At 36.2% G+C, this 18,589-nt stretch overlaps 1 protein-coding gene across 2 annotated transcripts in view; it reads left to right on the top strand.

The window, feature by feature from the left end:
* Positions 1 to 17,388, top strand: part of CLTC (clathrin heavy chain) — a 58,304-nt gene extending 40,916 nt beyond the window's left edge. The window contains exons 17-33 of one of the 2 annotated variants that reach the window (XM_010990437.3): positions 1,568 to 1,802; positions 4,007 to 4,129; positions 5,170 to 5,315; positions 5,575 to 5,758; positions 5,958 to 6,150; positions 6,590 to 6,747; positions 6,937 to 7,101; positions 7,230 to 7,337; positions 7,422 to 7,589; positions 7,721 to 7,870; positions 7,962 to 8,093; positions 8,203 to 8,313; positions 9,234 to 9,404; positions 9,753 to 9,974; positions 11,177 to 11,197; positions 14,809 to 14,884; positions 16,346 to 17,388. In XM_010990437.3, the coding sequence (XP_010988739.1) occupies positions 1,568 to 1,802; positions 4,007 to 4,129; positions 5,170 to 5,315; positions 5,575 to 5,758; positions 5,958 to 6,150; positions 6,590 to 6,747; positions 6,937 to 7,101; positions 7,230 to 7,337; positions 7,422 to 7,589; positions 7,721 to 7,870; positions 7,962 to 8,093; positions 8,203 to 8,313; positions 9,234 to 9,404; positions 9,753 to 9,974; positions 11,177 to 11,197; positions 14,809 to 14,884; positions 16,346 to 16,470 (2,488 nt within the window). In that variant the 3' untranslated portion in view covers positions 16,471 to 17,388. The remainder of the gene's footprint in view (positions 1 to 1,567; positions 1,803 to 4,006; positions 4,130 to 5,169; positions 5,316 to 5,574; positions 5,759 to 5,957; positions 6,151 to 6,589; positions 6,748 to 6,936; positions 7,102 to 7,229; positions 7,338 to 7,421; positions 7,590 to 7,720; positions 7,871 to 7,961; positions 8,094 to 8,202; positions 8,314 to 9,233; positions 9,405 to 9,752; positions 9,975 to 11,176; positions 11,198 to 14,808; positions 14,885 to 16,345) is intronic. The other variant, XM_010990438.3, reaches the window with a different exon arrangement.
* The last annotated feature ends 1,201 nt before the right edge of the window (positions 17,389 to 18,589 follow it).

The following is an 18,589-nucleotide window of genomic DNA, read 5'->3' on the forward strand; positions in this document are numbered from 1 at the left end:
AACCTGTCAGTTGCCTTAAAAGCTACTCAGTAACTCATAGACCTTAATTTGCTGGAGATGCCTAATTTAGAAGTGATAAGCTAGCTATAGCTTGATGTATAGCGCTGGAAAAAAAAATGTTTTGCTGTTTTCTGAGATATTATAGAATATCTGTTAACCTGGTTGATCAATTTTTTTTTTTACATGTTTACAATTACACAGAGTCAAACCACATAGCTGTTTTTCATATAAACTATGTAAAAAGCCTCCTTTTAGTTAGGTATGATACCACCATATTTAATAACTAATTCTTCTGTGATAAATTCTTATCAGGTATAACAAGAGAAAAGAGTTTCCTCTATAACCCTGTAACTCTATGTTAAACTGATTTTTAAGTTGAACCTTAATATGATAATGTGAATTACAAATTTCCAATAGAGGAGAATATATGTGAGTGTGTCTAATACTAAAAAAGTACATGAAGTATGTTTTTTTAGTTGGGACATTTTGATGAACTAGTGTTCAGAAAGTGCTGATGTAAATGAAGTTAGTGGGTTAGAAAAATAGTATAAGGTTACTCTATCTATGAAAAGATATCAAGAAAGCCTATGGGGTTTAATTTTAAACTGTGTTGGTATAGGTGTTCTACTAATGGTATTCATAGAATTTATATTGGAATGTTTCGAACATGGAAAAATTCTGCATTTAAGGACAATGAAGATATAAAATAGAACACTGATTTTTAAAAGCTTGAGACTAATTTAAAGTGATTATAGGTCATAACAATTTAACATGTTATTTAAACCATGATAAGAGTGTTGGTCATCTGGACCATTGAAATATAAGCTGTAGCTTAGCAAAGCCATGTCCCTTGGTGGAGTGATCATATGACTGCTAGCATTATTAAGCCCAGAGGTTCTAAAGCTACCAGATTTTTGTTCCTGGTATGTATTTGGGGTACTGCTTCTTTTGGCTATAGGTAATGATATATGTTAATTGTGTTAGAATTGAAAGGAACCTCAGATAATCTGGCCTATTTTCTTGTTCCATATCCCTATCCTACTCCTAGGCAAGATTTATTTAGGTCTAGATACTTTGACCAGTGTAAAAAAGAACAGTCTAGGAGGAGGGAATAGCTCGACTGGTAGAAGCGCATGCTTAGCATACACCAGGTCCTGGGTTCCATCCCCAGCACCTCCTCTAAAAATAAAACAAATAAGTAAACCGAATTACCATCCCTCCCCTGCTGAAAAAAAAGGGTTAAAAAGAAGAAAAAAGAACAGTCTGTGAATCTGTCATCTCTTCTTTCTATATCCTATCTAGATAATGTAGCTGATAGATTTGGGAGAGTATGAAATAGTCTTACATACTGTCTGTGTAATCTTGGGCAAGTCATTAAACCATTTCCGGGTCTTAATTTCCCAATTTGTAATAGGATTGTTGGAGAATTCAAAATAATACATGGGAAGCACATTATAGACCATAAGGTACTTACATAGTTAGCATGTCAAAAGTGTGTTATTTACATATAATACAGTATGTGTATATGTGGGTTTTTGTGTGTGTTTTGTTTGTTTGTTTTTACTAGATTGAAACTGCTCCTGCCATGGCTAGAGGCGAGAATCCATGAGGGCTGTGAAGAGCCTGCTACTCACAATGCATTAGCCAAAATCTACATAGACAGTAATAATAACCCAGAGAGATTTCTTCGTGAAAATCCTTATTATGACAGTCGTGTTGTTGGGAAGTACTGTGAGAAGAGAGATCCACATCTGGCCTGTGTTGCTTATGAACGTGGCCAGTGTGACCTGGAACTTATTAATGTGAGTACTGCTAGCTGAACCATGTGGAGAGAAGACTGCATTTTTACAAACCATTTTATATTTTGATAGTTTCAGAGTGGTTTTAAGTAATAATGGGGCGTTTTTGGAAGAGACATGCTTTTTAAAAAACTTTGCCGATGATTATGAACTTTAAAGTGGCCAAAATAGTAGATTGTCTGTACTCACCTGTTAACATTTAACCCCACTAGTTTTATCACTTGTGTTCTCATACACTCTCATGTACACATAATACACACCATATATACATACATGGGTGTATATATACACACATTTAAATTTTTAACCGTGTGAGAATAGGTTGCATACATCATGGCTTCATACCTCTTCCGTGTGTGTTTCCTAAGAATAAGGATATTCTCTTTCATAACCACGTTATAAATAGCAACCTTGGTCAGTCTGACACTGATGGAATAAAATAGATTTTAAAAGAAATTCTGATTTTGTCAATTGACCCAATAATGTTCTTTAAAAGAAATTTTCCCCTCCAGTCTAGGATTACATATTGAATGTACTCATATCTTTCTAGTCTCTTTTGATCTGAAACAATTCTTCAGCCTTTCTTTGTCTTTTATTGTCAGACATCATTGTACAAATAGACTTTTTCTAACTTTTTATTAAGGTAAAATTCACGTAACATAAAATTAATCATTTGAAAGTGAACAACTGGCAGTTAGTGCATTTACGATGTTGTGTAATCACCAGTCTGTCTAGTTTCAAGTTTTCATCACCACATAAGGAAATCCGGTACTCATTCTCTGCCTTCTTCCAGCCCCTGACAACCTACAAACTGCCTTCTGTCTCTGTGGGTTCACTTACTCTGTATATTTCACGTGAATGAAAAGTCTCTTTTAAAAAAAAATGTTCTTTGAGTTTTTCTTATAGTTCCTACTGATTATATTTAGATTGTGCATTTCCATCCAAAATTTATGACTGAAGTTTTGTCTTTCCCATGCTGTAACGTGCAGAAGCACCTGAAGTCCTTTTGTCCTTCATTTGTGGAGTCACTTTTTATCAAGTTGTCAGTCTTCCATTGTATGATTATTAGATTTTCCCCTGCAGTTATTGAGTAGTTTGTGAAGAGACACTTAAGACCATGCGAATATCCTGTTGTGTGTGTGGGTGGGTGGGTAGTCCCCCTGCCCCGCAGTTTGGAATCTACTGATTCTTCTTAACCATTCTTACTCTACACTGGGTGCGAAATGACAGTACTCCAACTTCATTGCTTTCTCCACATTTATCAGTCAGCATGGGTATATTCGTGCACTCATGAGTTCTGTGGGTTATAATCCAATAATGTTTGTTTGTTTCTTTGTGTTTTGATTTTCAAATTATCCCAGTTTTGACTGATAGAATAACCTTATCAGCCTGCCTCTCATGGCTTTGGGTCATGGTCTCATTGCTGTTTGAGCACTTCCTAATTTCCTGCACAACAAGTTACACCATGCTCATTTTATACCCTCCCCAGCCCTGGATCTTTCATTTTTCTGGGAAGCTTTGATCCCTTTTATAAAAAGTGTAGAGTAACAATAGAAACACAAATCTAGGCTCTAGGTGTATTTCCTTCTAGGATTTTTCAGTGGTCAGAGCTAGGAAATAAATGCATCTATGTATGCATATACACATGGGAAGATAAAGACACAAGAATAGCTAGTAAGGGGAGGGCATAGCTCAGTGGTAGAGTGTATGCTTAGCATGCATGAGGTACTGGGTTCAATCCCCAGCACCTCCATTAAAATAAACAAACCTATTTCCTCCCCCCCCCCCAAAAAAACCTACAAAATAATAAAAAATTTAAAAAGAAAGAATAACTAAACACTGAAAAGAAAGCTGTGACTCACCCTACCAGATACTAAAGCACATTACAAAGCCTCTACAATTAAAACATGCATCCTGGTACAGGTATAGACAGACCAATAGAGTAGAATTTAAAGCCCAAATATAACTCTAACATCAGGGTATTTTTTAAAAGTCTCCAAAAATGAATAGCTGTTTTTTCTGTTGACCGAATTTTAGTAAGAAAAGCATGATTGTGACCTATTTAAGATTATATGTAAAAGTGACTTTTTTTTGCTATAAATTATTTAACAGGGTATAATTATAAGGAAGTAATCTTTAAAAGTAAAATCAGTCTATAAAAAGTTTTTATCTTTTACTTTGACATTAATCTTTAACATCTCATTTAGGTTTGCAATGAGAATTCCCTCTTCAAGAGTCTTTCCCGCTATCTGGTACGCCGAAAGGATCCAGAATTATGGGGTAGTGTGCTGTTGGAAAGCAATCCTTACAGGAGACCCCTAATTGACCAGGTAAAATTGGCAAATGTATTTAAAAGTCATCTTTTTAACTGTGAATAAAACCTTTCCCTCATCACATACCAAATATACTCAAATGGATCATATCTAACTGTGAGAGATGGCAGTAAAAAATAGAAAGAAATAAAAATTACACTAAAAATTACTAAACATATGTATCATGTTAACAAAAATGAAATATATCTCCTCCAAGAAAATACATTCCCAAAGAGAGAATTTAATTATACAGAACTCTCTCAATTCATCACAGTTAAAAGGAGAATACTAAATTAAATATTTAATAAAATGAGTTAAGAATTGCTATTGTTAATACCTGAGAAGTGACAGAATTGATCGGAGACATTCAGGACAATGGTAAGTCAGCAAAGAATAAGGATTGGTGAGAGAAAATAAAAATGACTGAGTAGGTGAATGTTAAATAAACTCAGTAGTAAGCTTAGAACTGCAAGAGAGATTTAGGCTTATAACTATATAAAATTGAAAGCATTTTTAAAAACCCTAAAAATTGAAGATTGTTACTATGGTTCTTAAATTTTCCTGGTAGAAGTATAAATATGGAAGAGGATAAACTGAAGACTATTAATTTTTTGTTCCTCTCCTAGGAAGCATTTCTAAGGAAAATTCCCAGTAGATACAAAGCTTCCTGGGAAAAAAAATTCATTGCAGCATCTGAGAACCATGCATATAAGGCAAAAATAGAGGGACTACTAAGTGTATAATGCCACATTTATGTATTTGATTTATATGTGGCCATTAAAGTGATAACGAGGGGTGTTTGTGGGTAATATTTTAAGTAGGGGAAAGATAGGAATTAATATAGGTAGGGTGCTTTTTCAGGAGTATGGAAGTACACATGTTATGGGTATACCTGGATTTGCATAGAAAGACATTTGGGTGATATTTTAAAGGTATTTCATCTCATTCATTCGTTTTCACCTTCAAGTTTTCTACTGAGAGGCCAGCTTATTCTTATTAGATAATATCTTCAAAACCACCTTGATTCTCAGTGTTTATTCCCTATATATCCTCTGTAGGTTGTACAGACAGCCTTGTCTGAAACTCAGGACCCTGAAGAAGTGTCAGTAACTGTCAAGGCATTCATGACTGCAGACCTTCCTAATGAACTCATTGAGCTGCTGGAGAAAATTGTCCTTGATAACTCTGTATTCAGTGAACACAGGTATGCTGTGAGAGGGGTCCAGTACCCTTTATATGCAGTCTTTAATTATGGCCTGTCAGTTCTGGGAAGGAACGAAGAGACAAAGATTAGAGAACATTGTCTAAATTCTGACTTTTTTTTTTTTTTTTTAATTCTCACTCTTTTAATATCCCTTTCTCACTCTACCTTCTGAGACAAAAACCTCTCTATAGCTGCAGTGTTTTTTCTTTATGACTAATGAGCTTTTAAAGCATTGCATTCAAATCTTTTTTCCTTAAAGGAATCTGCAAAACCTCCTCATCCTCACTGCAATCAAGGCTGACCGTACCCGTGTTATGGAATATATTAACCGCCTGGATAATTACGATGCCCCAGATATTGCCAATATCGCCATCAGCAATGAGCTGTTTGAAGAAGCATTTGCCATTTTTCGGAAATTTGATGTTAATACCTCAGCAGTGCAGGTAAATCTTCAGATGACCTGAGTTGATTTACTAAATGTAATGCCTTCTCTTGACTCAGTGTATGCATTGTCCTGTGAGGATGGGCATAATTTATTGCTGTGGCAATAAAAGAGCAATAAAATCCTAACCATTTAAATGTCATTGCTATGTGGTAAGATTCATTGTACTGTAATTTTTTAACTAAAAATTGGTTGCCTAGGTCTTAATTGAACATATTGGAAACTTGGATCGGGCATATGAGTTTGCTGAACGCTGCAATGAACCTGCAGTTTGGAGTCAGCTTGCAAAAGCCCAGCTCCAGAAGGGCATGGTGAAAGAAGCTATTGATTCTTATATCAAAGCTGATGATCCTTCATCCTACATGGAAGTTGTTCAGGCTGCCAATACTAGCGGTACGACTTCTCACTTTTCATATGTTTATCTCCTCAGAAAATGTACATAAGCTAAGCATTAATTTAGTTGCTTATTCTGAATTATATTGGAGTTAGAGACTACATGGTTACTTGCCCTCCATCTTAGTGCAGATAAAGAGAGGCTGTATTTTGTGAACTTAAAAGCTCCATGGGGAAGTTTAGTTTTCTGTTTTGAAGTCTCATAAAATTCTGATTTGGCTCTAATCTTATAACTTTAAGGAAAAGGGGAATTCAGCTATTCATTTGGTCAGTAATAATAGAGGCATAATAGAAGTTTTGCTATTTTGATACATTTCACTGTTTACATTTGTTACTCTCTCTTCTGCTTCCTTGAAAAGGAAATTAGTAGCTTGGGTGAAAAGATAAATTTGGATATGTTAGTGTGTTTGGATTTATTTATTTATTTTCCTATATGCAGGAAACTGGGAAGAACTGGTGAAATACTTGCAGATGGCCCGTAAGAAGGCTCGAGAGTCCTACGTGGAGACAGAATTGATTTTTGCGCTGGCTAAAACAAACCGCCTTGCAGAGTTAGAAGAATTCATCAATGGGCCAAATAATGCTCATATCCAACAAGTGAGTTTCCTCTTTTAAATTTTCCTTTAAAAGAGTGTAAAAATAGTTGAGCGGTTTTATTAGCTGAATAGGAACATGTGACAACTGAAGGTTTCCAAGGAGAAGTCTTACAGGAAAAATACTATTTCTCGATATTAAATTGAGTTGTGACTTTGGAAAGAGGATTGAAACGGTTTGTGTTTTTTTCAGGTTGGTGACCGTTGTTATGATGAAAAAATGTATGATGCTGCTAAGCTGTTGTACAATAATGTTTCCAATTTTGGACGCTTGGCATCTACTTTGGTTCATCTGGGTGAATATCAGGCAGCTGTTGATGGAGCCAGGAAAGCTAACAGTACTCGAACATGGAAAGAGGTGATCTAAATAAACAGTTTGAATGAAGAATTAAGATGCTATTTAGGAATGCTCTTTAAACTTACTAATTGAATTAACCAGCCACGTGTACATGTGAGTTCACATAATTGAAATTTTTTAAATTGTAGGTCTGCTTCGCTTGTGTCGATGGGAAGGAGTTCCGTCTTGCTCAGATGTGTGGGCTTCATATTGTTGTACATGCCGATGAATTGGAGGAACTCATCAACTACTATCAGGTAGTGAACCGGAGTCTTTTGCATTAATTGAAATCTTTTGCCACAGATATTCTTATTTTTAATTCCATTATTTCCTTTACTTAGGATCGTGGATATTTTGAAGAACTGATAACCATGTTGGAAGCAGCACTGGGACTTGAGCGAGCTCATATGGGAATGTTTACCGAATTAGCTATTCTATATTCTAAATTTAAGCCACAGAAAATGAGGGAGCACCTGGAGCTGTTCTGGTCCAGAGTGAATATTCCTAAGGTAACCAACCTCTAATTGTAAGGCAACTCTGTAGCTAAAAATCATACTTCAATTTTAATTTTAATTTATTTATTTGCTATTAGCTGGAATTAGAGACCCATATCTAAAGCAAGTAAATCTTTCTTATGCAGGTGCTAAGAGCTGCAGAACAAGCTCATCTTTGGGCAGAATTGGTGTTTTTGTATGACAAGTATGAAGAATATGATAATGCTATAATTACCATGATGAATCATCCCACTGATGCATGGAAAGAAGGGCAATTCAAAGATATCATTACCAAGGTGTGTACCTTCTTCAGAAGATAAAGGCCTCAGAAAAAGAAAGCTCAGTAGGAAATAACGCTACCTTACATGTGGACTTTTTCCCATTTAGGTTGCCAATGTGGAACTGTACTACAGAGCAATACAATTCTACTTAGAATTCAAGCCCCTGTTGTTAAATGATTTGCTGATGGTGCTGTCTCCACGGTTGGATCATACTCGCGCGGTCAATTATTTCAGCAAGGTAATAATTTTTAAAACTTACTCATAGCAAGGAACTGAGGCACACTTGGATAACTTGTCCATGGACCTTTAGCAACGTGATTCATTTGTAACAAATTCTTATTTTAAAGGTAAAACAGTTACCACTGGTGAAACCGTATTTGCGTTCAGTTCAGAACCACAACAACAAATCTGTGAATGAATCACTGAACAACCTCTTTATTACAGAAGAAGATTATCAGGTAAAACTTTTTGGTTCCTGCATATATTCTCAAAACTCAGGTTATCATTGACTTGTAAAGTTGGTGTGCTTTGCAGTAAAAAGGCCCATTATCCCTTAGGATTACAAATAGAAGGTACTTGTGTGCCTCACATCTAAATTTTGTGAAGTTTCCAGGATTGATAAATCTGATGTCTCCTAATTATGTGCCAAGTTTGCAAAATTCGCTTAGATCTTGTCCAAGTTAATGCTTTAGAAAAATACTCATCCATCTGGACTATAGGTTGAGTTGAAAAAGTCTTTTGATCTCTTAAAACTAGGCCATAAAACTTACATGGTATTTGCTATATTTTATTCGCTGTTTTTCTTCCCAGTAGCGTATCAGTCTTTAGTGAGCTTTCCCTTGTGAAGGATTTCACAGAAACAAAATTAAAGTTAAGGATAAGCTAGCTGCCCTTTCTTTCTCTTACTGTCGACATGATTTTCTTTCAGGGTCACTTCCCATGCTGATCTGTATGACTGAATATCGTGTTGGTTGTATCAGTAGTTTCCCTCGAGCATAAAATCTTACCCTCCAGATTTTATAACCTCCCAATTTTTTTAACCATTCAAGTTAGTCCTTGATATTGAAAACCTTGGAGAAAATTGTACCTTTAGAAATTTTATAGTACCTTTGAGGACTTAATTGTTATACAGTTAGATTAAAGAATGATACTTGTTCAGATTACAACTTTGCGGTTTGATGCTTGAATCTAGGCTGTCATATTACAGTAACGGCTTATTGATCAAGTCATATTATACATACATATTACACAGTATGTTGATCACATATAATCAGTCATATACAATAATGGCTTATTGGTCAAGAATGGTGGAACATAAAATACAAGCTAAAATGAAATACTGATTTGGCATTTAAATGGCTTTGTCTTGTTTTTTAAGGCTCTGCGAACATCAATAGATGCTTATGACAACTTTGACAATATCTCGCTTGCTCAGCGTTTGGAAAAACATGAACTCATTGAGTTCAGAAGAATTGCTGCTTATCTCTTCAAAGGCAACAATCGCTGGAAACAGAGTGTGGAACTGTGCAAGAAAGATAGCCTGTACAAGGTGAATAAAGTTGGTGGGGGCAGAGCTGTTAAACCAAGTACCAGATGATCTGTGTTAACCTTAAAATGGTATGTTACAGGTGATTATGGTCTATAAAAGTGTTAGTTTTGTGAATCTGAGAATTGCCTCTTAGTCCCCATTTGAGGACATAAGTCAGGCAACTTCTTGGTTCTGGAGACTGTCTTATGTTAATGTCAAACCTCTCCTGTTAACCTGTACTTTGCTTTTTTTCAACAAGTCTTTAACTTAAATGATGTAACTGGGAGTTTTTGTCCCCCATTGTATTATTTGGTTTACTAGTTCAGTGTATGAATTTAATGTCTGACCTTCATCCTTTCCTTTAAATAGGATGCAATGCAGTATGCCTCTGAATCTAAAGATACTGAGTTGGCTGAAGAACTCCTACAGTGGTTTTTGCAGGAAGAAAAAAGAGAATGCTTTGGAGCTTGTCTCTTTACCTGTTACGATCTTTTAAGGCCAGATGTTGTCCTGGAAACTGCATGGAGGCACAATATCATGGATTTTGCCATGCCCTATTTCATCCAGGTCATGAAGGAATACCTGACAAAGGTAATGGCACCTCTTAGAACTAATTATCTTGAGGATATGTAAAATTCAGTTTTTTCCCAAATGTTTTTTCTCTAATATAAGTAATTTAGTTGATCTTACAATATTCCTATTCTCCTGAAAATTTTAATACCTGATAAATGACATTGAGTGGAAAGGGAACTCAAACATAACTTGTCAGAATGTTTACCCTCAATGTATTTCTGAAGGGTGAATACTACCATATTGTATTTTTTTTAACGTTTGATAAAATCTTTTTTGTCAAAATAACATCTTCCTCAGATCAGTTCTTGTAACTCAGATGTCCATAACTTAGTAATGTGTATTTCCATCTGTTTGATTGGTTTTTGAGTTTAATATGTATGCCTATTTCCCCTGGGGAAGCTATGTCTATATTCTTAATATCCTGTTAATCTTCATATTTTGATAGTTTAACCCCTAATTTAAAAATAAGGTTAACAGTTAATGACACATTTCCTAAAAGCACATTAAACAAGCTGGGGTATAATCATTTTATAAAATTCACTATTCATCTTAGTGTTTGTTTTTGATGTTAGGATATTTTTTACTTACTGTCCTCAACGGTTACTAGCTTTAACATTTAATTTAAATGGTCCTAAAGGATCCATTTTAAATGTCAAAGCAAAACATGCTTATTAAAATCAGTTTCACATCTGATCTCTTTGCATGCCCGAGTGAAGAGGGGAAAAAGCACTGCTAACACCCCCTGTGTAACTAAATGTTTCCTTAGGCTGCCATCCAATTAGATACCATTGTGTTAAGTTGTAATTTTGTTTTAAGAATTAACATTTTCTGTGTAAAAACTGCTTAAAGTCCAGTGTAAGAGAAAAAACAGTTGCCGTATCTTAGCCATAGATGAGAATAGCTTCCTTTCTTATGCGTAATGCCAACTTGTGAGACCTGGCTCTAAGCTGCTGTTAACCAAAGTGCTATGAATTTTACTAGCGATTAAGCTGCTTTCTTTCACACTGACTCTAGCATAAATTCTTCTGCAATAAGCTCTGAAGTTAAAAAAATACATATTCTAAATTTTGCTTCCAGTATGCCCTTTATTTTCACTTTTCTCATACCTTTTTTAGTGGTTAGATGTTTCTCCCCTAAACCTTTGTTGCTGACTCTACCTTTTTATGCTCATTATGGAATTTGATTTTTTTCTAAGCTGCACCTTCTGAATTCCTTTGCAGGTTGATGCAATAAAGGAAAAGGTGAAAGTTGATTCTTTTCCATCTTTAAGTCTGGAGGACTAAGTCTAAGGAATTTGCATGATTTTTTTTCCTTCCTTTTCTACACTGCTGCTGCTGCTTTTTCCCCCCAATAAATTTTCACTAAAGCCTCTGCAAGTCCCTTGAAACATAACTATAATAGAGCTGTAGGACATTAGTAGATGTTTGCTACTAATCGGCTAATAGGCTTTAGGAAGGGCAGGAGGCTAATCAGTAGTTGGTTCACAGTCTCTCTTAAATGTATTATTAAAAACTGAGCATGTTGAGTTTCTGTATTAATTCCAAAGTTTCAGGAAATTTCTCTTCCCTGTCAGGGTATCTGGACCATAATAGGATTTTCTCATTACTCTAAATAAATTTAAACAGCCTCTGGTTTTATTTTGTGAGCTTGCCTGACAGTTGTTGAATTTATATATGTATATACATGCCCTAAAAGGCTTTTTGGGGTTTTTTTTTTTTTAGTATTGAAGGACTGTGATCCAGTTTCTGATCTCTTGATTCTTACTAATTTTTTGCTGAAGTAGATACAAGAGATACTAGCTGCTTCCGAAGAGACTTTCCTCATGTTTCTCCAGGTGTCCAGTTCTTATGGTGCTAGTCCGTTTTTAAAAGGAATCAAAACTTTTTTTTAAATCATCAGAGTAGCTTGCTCTAATTGTTGCTAAGCAACATGGATATTTCTGTATTTAATGAAACAATATTAACTTCTACTTTCTGTAACGAGGCACATCTCTGAAGCTACAAATTTGCTCTTACTCAGCCGTTGGCTTGTCCAAGGTCAAATTTAGGCACCTTTTGGTTGCTGCTTCCTTCATTGGCTTATCTCCATCCCAGTATAAATGAAACAAACTTACAAACTTATGTCCAGTATCAAATTGTGATAAGAAAAGGGTGGGAAGGTAAAGGACAGTTGGAACAAATTTAAAAGAATTTGGAAGGGGGACAACAATGCCTTGAAATTTTGTTGAACCAAACTGGAGTCACCATTGGAACTTAGGGCTAACCTGAGTAAAATACATTGTGTGTGAGGCCCTTCAGCAGCTAGTAAGCAAGGCAGTTAGAAAGCGTGTGTGTGAAAAATAGGTAATTGAACTGCAGTGTTACGCGTTGTTTTAAATCAAGCATGTACGGCAGTCATTGCAATTACATCATAGTACTTTTGAAACTCTTAAAGCATTGCTGTGGGCTGTGTGTGTTTCTTGAGAGCCTGTATAGCAACAATCATCTTCAGATCTCACTTCTTGCTTCAGTACTTTTGCCTTTTTTTCATGCACACATACACCAAAATAACTGACTGCATGTTAACTTTTCCTCTGCAGCATATTGCAGTCTTTGTGGAAAAGCCTTTTACATTACAGGGAATTTCCAATAGTACAGATGGAACTAAACTCAGTGACATGCTTACCTGTAATTTTTCTTTTTAAATCCAAGGATCAGAAACTTTTGTTACAGCTCTTAATAAAGCTTGTGTTCATAAAAGCCTTCTCTGCTTTTCTTTTTTGAGCAGCCTAAATTGGGTCAGTGGAAACAATAATTGGATATTGCTGTGCCAGAGGCTGTCCCATTATATAGAAAAATCAAAAATTTTTTTTGCTTAGCTCAATTCTACTCCTTCAGAGTTGTTTTTTGTTTCTTCCCTATATCCAACCTGCCTAAGACTATGCCTGGGCATTGTGACATTGCTAGCTCTTCTAAATCATTAATGTAATTCTGTCTTCAACATCTGACTCAGACATTAACTTCTAAACATGTGTTCACTTCAGATTCTTTTCCTTGAAAGTCTGGAAATGTATTATGCAGTGGTGGATTTTTGTTGTTTGATTTTTTTTTCTTCTAGAAACTATTAATGTACACTCACCCGTGGTTTTTGGGGGGGGGGCAGGGGTATAACCCTTTAGCTCACTCTTGGATACTGTTTAGGTTAGCAAAACACCATCTGACCAACCCTTAGTGGCACAGACTGTGCCTTAAATTAAATTACACAGTTGTAACAGTTTTTAAGTTTGGGTGCCAAACAGTGGGTGTTTCTTGTGGTCCTTATACTCCATAGTAGTCTTTAATTTGATGGGTAATTTGTAACACATGAGCACTTAGGCTGTAAAGTGGAAAAACAGTATACAAAAGCAAGCTAACCCGTCTTCCTAGGGTAGGAAAGCCACACTTCATCTGAAGGTGTCTAGAGCCTACCTCTGCTTACTTTTCTCACATTTTGTTCCCTGGCAGGATGATTAGACCCATATTTATGATATTTAATATGAAATGATTAAAGTATGTGTAAAATACTGTCCTAAATAACCTTAATGGCCTGTATGAGGATTGAAACACACTGTTTTAAATAGTTTCAAATAGAAACTAGGGGCTGCTTTGACCCTGTGGGGACCCAGTCTTCGTAGCCTTTTCACTGAAGTCTGCATGTCCTTGTTTGGTGATTTTTCACTTCCCTTTCTGAAGAACATGCAGTGATCATTCATAAAAAGTTCCTTCCTCCACTCTGTCTCCCCATCTCACCCAGAACACTTACCAGTTGGAAAACCACTAGTAATAGATAACGTTGAGATTTGAAGTTTAGTTTTACTTTGATTGAGATCTCAACTTTTAAATGCAGTCGAAAAGACAAATACAGTATAGTTTAAAAGGCAAATGGAAGTTGTACGGTGAAGGTTCCCTAATCCCAGTGTCCTAATGTCATTCTCCCCAGTCCTTCACAGAACTGCAGAATCAAGTCATGTTAGTCCTAGAAGGAACTTTATAGAGTATCTTGTTCAGCTGACTCACTGTATAGACAAGGAAATCTGAGGGTCAGTGCAATGGTTTACCAAGATCACACAACTAGTTAGTGGAAGGATCTATGTATTCCAGCTCCTTTCTTTCACTGATGTGTTTGGACTCCTCTACAGTATCTGCTACTATTCACTTTTATTTAGAGTAGCTAGCATATGATAGCTGTTTGCTTCTTTGGCTTGAAAAAGAAAAAAAAGATTTCTTCCTCCAAGAAGTTTGGGCAGAATCAGGCTTTCCTAGTTACTTAGAAAATAGAGCGTTCACACATGCAGCCTGTCTTTAAATAAAAAGAACAAATATGGAGCCACTTCAGTCTGCACCTGTTGTCAATAATGACAGAAATTGTGCACAGTTGGCAAAAGATAGCTTATTCTGCACAAGTCCTTGTCCAGTCAGTAGACTCATTTCACTTTTTTGAAGACCATTTCCTTTGGGGAGGGAAATCTTGCCAGGTCATGAGTTCATTATTATTATCTTTGATAGGGTTTAAACTTCGTTTGAGAAAGTGGTTCCTTCTTGTTAATCTCCCTCCCTCAGGCTGGCTGCATCCTAGCATGCCCAGTTTTAGCCTGGCGTGAGCTTTTATGGCATTTATAAATCCCTCCTTCCTGAGGGTTTATAATGACAGTGCTAAAAATCACCTTGACTGAAGTATGAACATTGCCACTGAATTTGAGGGGGATCGAGAGTGTTCTTTCTAGTCTGTTTTATTTTGACAAAATTTAACACACTAAGGCTTTTCCACTTTCTGCCATAAACCTAGGTTTATAATACTTTTGAGGTGCTAATTACCGTTACCTGTTTTTCTCCAGGTGGATAAATTAGATGCTTCAGAATCATTGAGAAAAGAAGAAGAGCAAGCTACAGAGACACAACCTATTGTTTATGGTAATCTCTCTCTCTTTAACCTCACAGAAATGTAGTAGACAAAACAGTTCATTCTGTAGGGATTTGACCTCAAGATAGAAATATTATAAGCTCTAAAGAGCAAAAACCTCACTGAGTTAAGAAATAATTCTCTCTACTACCTTTGTTTTCTGAAAAGTCTTAATGCAGACATTGGCATCATTCACTAAAATAATCTTAAATGCAAAGATAATCTCAAAAAATAGTCACTTGAGATCATAACCTAAATTACTGAGAAAGAAGTATTGATGAACTCAATTTTCAGAAGTACAAAATGTGAGAGAACATGCCAAGGCCATCTGAAGGATGCTTCACAGAAGTAGTACATCCTCCCTTTAAATTCTGACTGGGACACAGAGAACTGGGTGGGGTTTCCATTTGAGAACATTCCAGAGAGATAGGATCTTCAGACTCTGAGTGAATATTGAAGGCAATTTTATTTCTTCTTTTGTGTGTCTGTCTAGACTACTTCCCCTTTCTATTTCACTCTTGGTGAACAGATTCATTTGAACAATGAATTTGAAGGATATAAGTTACAGCACTTTAACCAGGTGGTTTTGGGAGGAGGGTATAAAATTATGACTATTATAATCTCAACCCACTAAAGGAAATGATAGTATATAAATCTACTATGGCATTATCTCCCTTTTCTATAGATAAAAAAGACTGGGAATTTAGAGGACAGGGTAGTTTTGATATAGTTGGAGAAAATAAAATAGATTATTAGAGGTGGGAGCAAGATGTTTGACATAACTGAGTTACGAAACAAAGTAGAAGCAAAAACAAGGTGGGTGTAATAATTTGGGGGCACCTACTGAATTTGGCTTATCTTAAGGGTATTTAAACTTCCTAAAAGTGTTAACTTAGTATTTGAGAGAGATTGTACGCGCTAATGTATTCCATACCTGATGCATATTTGAATAGGTCTTATTTTTTTTATTGCTTTTTAAAAAAATACTGGATACTTTGCTAGAAATGCATTAGGTTTTATTACCACTTAGACATGTTGAAATCAAATTTAAATCTGATTTTAAAAGTTCAGTTGTGTTTAAAAAAAATCTGTTAAAAAATTGTTTCCCTGTGCTAATTATATTGTCACCAGATACAGTGTGCAAACACCATGTGCCAATAGGCTTATTGCTAAGTGTCTTGCATGTCGAGCATGCATGTGCATATTGCTTTAAATGATGCGTGAAGTAACAATTACTGTTAGAGTCCTGGCCCTGGCCCTGCACTGTTTTTGTTGGCTTTTTAGGCAGGACCCTTCTTAGGGTGCGTGTCATGCTGAAATTGAGACTGTCTAAAGTGCCCCCACCAAATTCATTCTAAGTTGTGATTCCATGTTGCTAGAGTAGGGAGATCGGGTGTGGTCATCCTACAATGCTAACAGTTTCTCCCGCTTCCTTGCCCCGTACCCCTGCTCCTTTTTGTTTCCTTCTTTAGGTCAGCCCCAGTTGATGCTGACAGCAGGACCCAGTGTTGCAGTCCCTCCCCAGGCACCTTTTGGTTATGGTTATACTGCACCACCCTATGGGCAGCCACAGCCTGGCTTTGGGTACAGCATGTGAGACGGAAAGCTGATCCTGTAGTCGCCTATTTTCGTACCGAAACATCGTCTCTACCCGCTTCTCAGTTTATAACAGGGGAAAACAGGCACATGTTCTTGTAACCTGTATTTCATGAAGGACTACTTTTTGTTTCTAACTATAAACTTCAATCACCTATATTAAAAGCTTATTTCACATTCCGCATCATTTTAGAATTTATTTTCAAAGGGGAATAGTTTCAATGTTTATTCACTTGGGCTTTTTTTCTTTCCCCTCATTCTTTGAAGAACTGCTTAATATTCAATCTGTTGTGAAGAACCTGATTTGCACTCTGTAGTGTTTAAAGAAAAAAAAACTCTAATATTGAATCTCTTAAATTTAGTGTATGTAAACAGCTTACAGTATGTATTGTCTAAATGCATTTAAATCTCTTTTATTCAAAGAAAAGCTAAAGTGAAAACATTGGTATGTGACCATGCAGGACTGTCAATGCCAACAAAGACAACACTAATCAGCATATCCTACATTGGATTGCAGTGCTCTCCAAATTATTTGAAAAATGCATTACAGACAACTTGCCTGACTTTTAAATGAGCATAAAAAAAAGGCCCTCTAACCTATGCAGGTTTCCTCATTACGCATATAGAAAATGCTAGTGTGTTTTTGCTCACTTCATATGTAACAGGTGCCCTTATGTTGTGCTGTATCCTGTGCTTTTTCTGTGGGACCATTCCATTCAGGAACAAAGAGCACCATGATTCCAATCTGTGTGTATTTACTAACCCTTCCCTGAGGTTTGTGTATGTTGGATATTGTGGTGTTTTAGATCACTGAGTGTACAGAAGAAAGAATTCAAACAAAATATTGCTGTTCTTCCGTTTTGTTTGTGGAATTTGAAATTACTCCAATTTAAAATAAATTACTGGACTGTGGAAATAATATGTAGAATGGCAGTTTTAATTAATCTCTCAAACTTAAATCAAAAGAAACATCGTTTTGGTGGTTTCATATTGGAGACTGAGGCAGTGTAGGGAGGCAGGAGAGCAGAAGTGGAATAAGGGTCTTGGGACATGTGCAAACTTGGCATTACATTGTGTGCATTCCAGTAGTTAATAAGGTACATGCAGTCGTGTGAAGAACCAGTCAGTGCTGCAGTGGGCTACATTTCGGCTACCTCCATCACTTTAACCAAGTGGCACTTGAGGTGTTTATAAGCATTTCATTTTAATGAAGAAATCATGGATGTTAAATTATATTAACTTGAAATAAGAGTACATAAGCACATAGTTTACATGCTGTTCTTCACCATGAATTTTAAGAGTCCCCAAATTATGGGTATTTTAAGGTTTGTTTTTGTTTTTTTAAACCAGCATTTGAATTCAAGTTTTTAGCTTAGGGCAGAGAATGATACTTTACCTTCGTTTGACTGTTAATCCTCAGTAGAGTTAGAACGCCCCCTACCTAGCCTTGTATTGCTCTGCAACTCTCCAAGTCTGGCCAATGGCCATAAACTCCTCAGAAGTTTTTTTAAACTTAGAACTCTTGCCTCTCCCCTGCTCCAATTTTCCCTTAGGAAATTACAGTATTAGTTGGAAAATCCCTTTTCCTTTTTTGGTTTGTCAGAAGCAAGTCATCTTGCTGTTCAGGTCCTGGCTGTACTTGTGTTTCTCCTGGATCTCTGCCTGCTCTCTTCATTATCAAAACAAGAGGGAGAACAGTGATGGTCCCTGGGAGCTCATTCTTTTCAGAGTCAAGATTTGTTCTCCTGGACAAACTGAATCAGCTGGTTTTCATCAATGGAATGACTGTCTCTTTCCCCTTCCCTAATAGAAACAAGTTAAAATAGTAAAGGTTTCCTTACAGGATACTTAAAAAAAATTTTTTTTTAAAGCCTTGTTTAAATCTGGTGCTGTGTCTCTGATACTGAGTTGCCACTTAAACCATCCATAATGGGCTGCAGTAGAAAGAGAAACTGCTGTAGTGTATGACTTAGGTCCAAACTGAGAGCAAGCTGAACTTCTAAGCTTGTTCTCTGATGTGTATGTTCACACTGTACGTACTTTTCAGAATTATTTGTTGGAGTATGTTTAAACCACAAAATACCTAGCTCAAGACTTGGGCAGTAATAAGTATTGTACAG

Source organism: Camelus dromedarius, chromosome 16 (genome assembly GCF_036321535.1).
Source record: "Camelus dromedarius isolate mCamDro1 chromosome 16, mCamDro1.pat, whole genome shotgun sequence".
NCBI lineage: Eukaryota > Metazoa > Chordata > Mammalia > Artiodactyla > Camelidae > Camelus > Camelus dromedarius.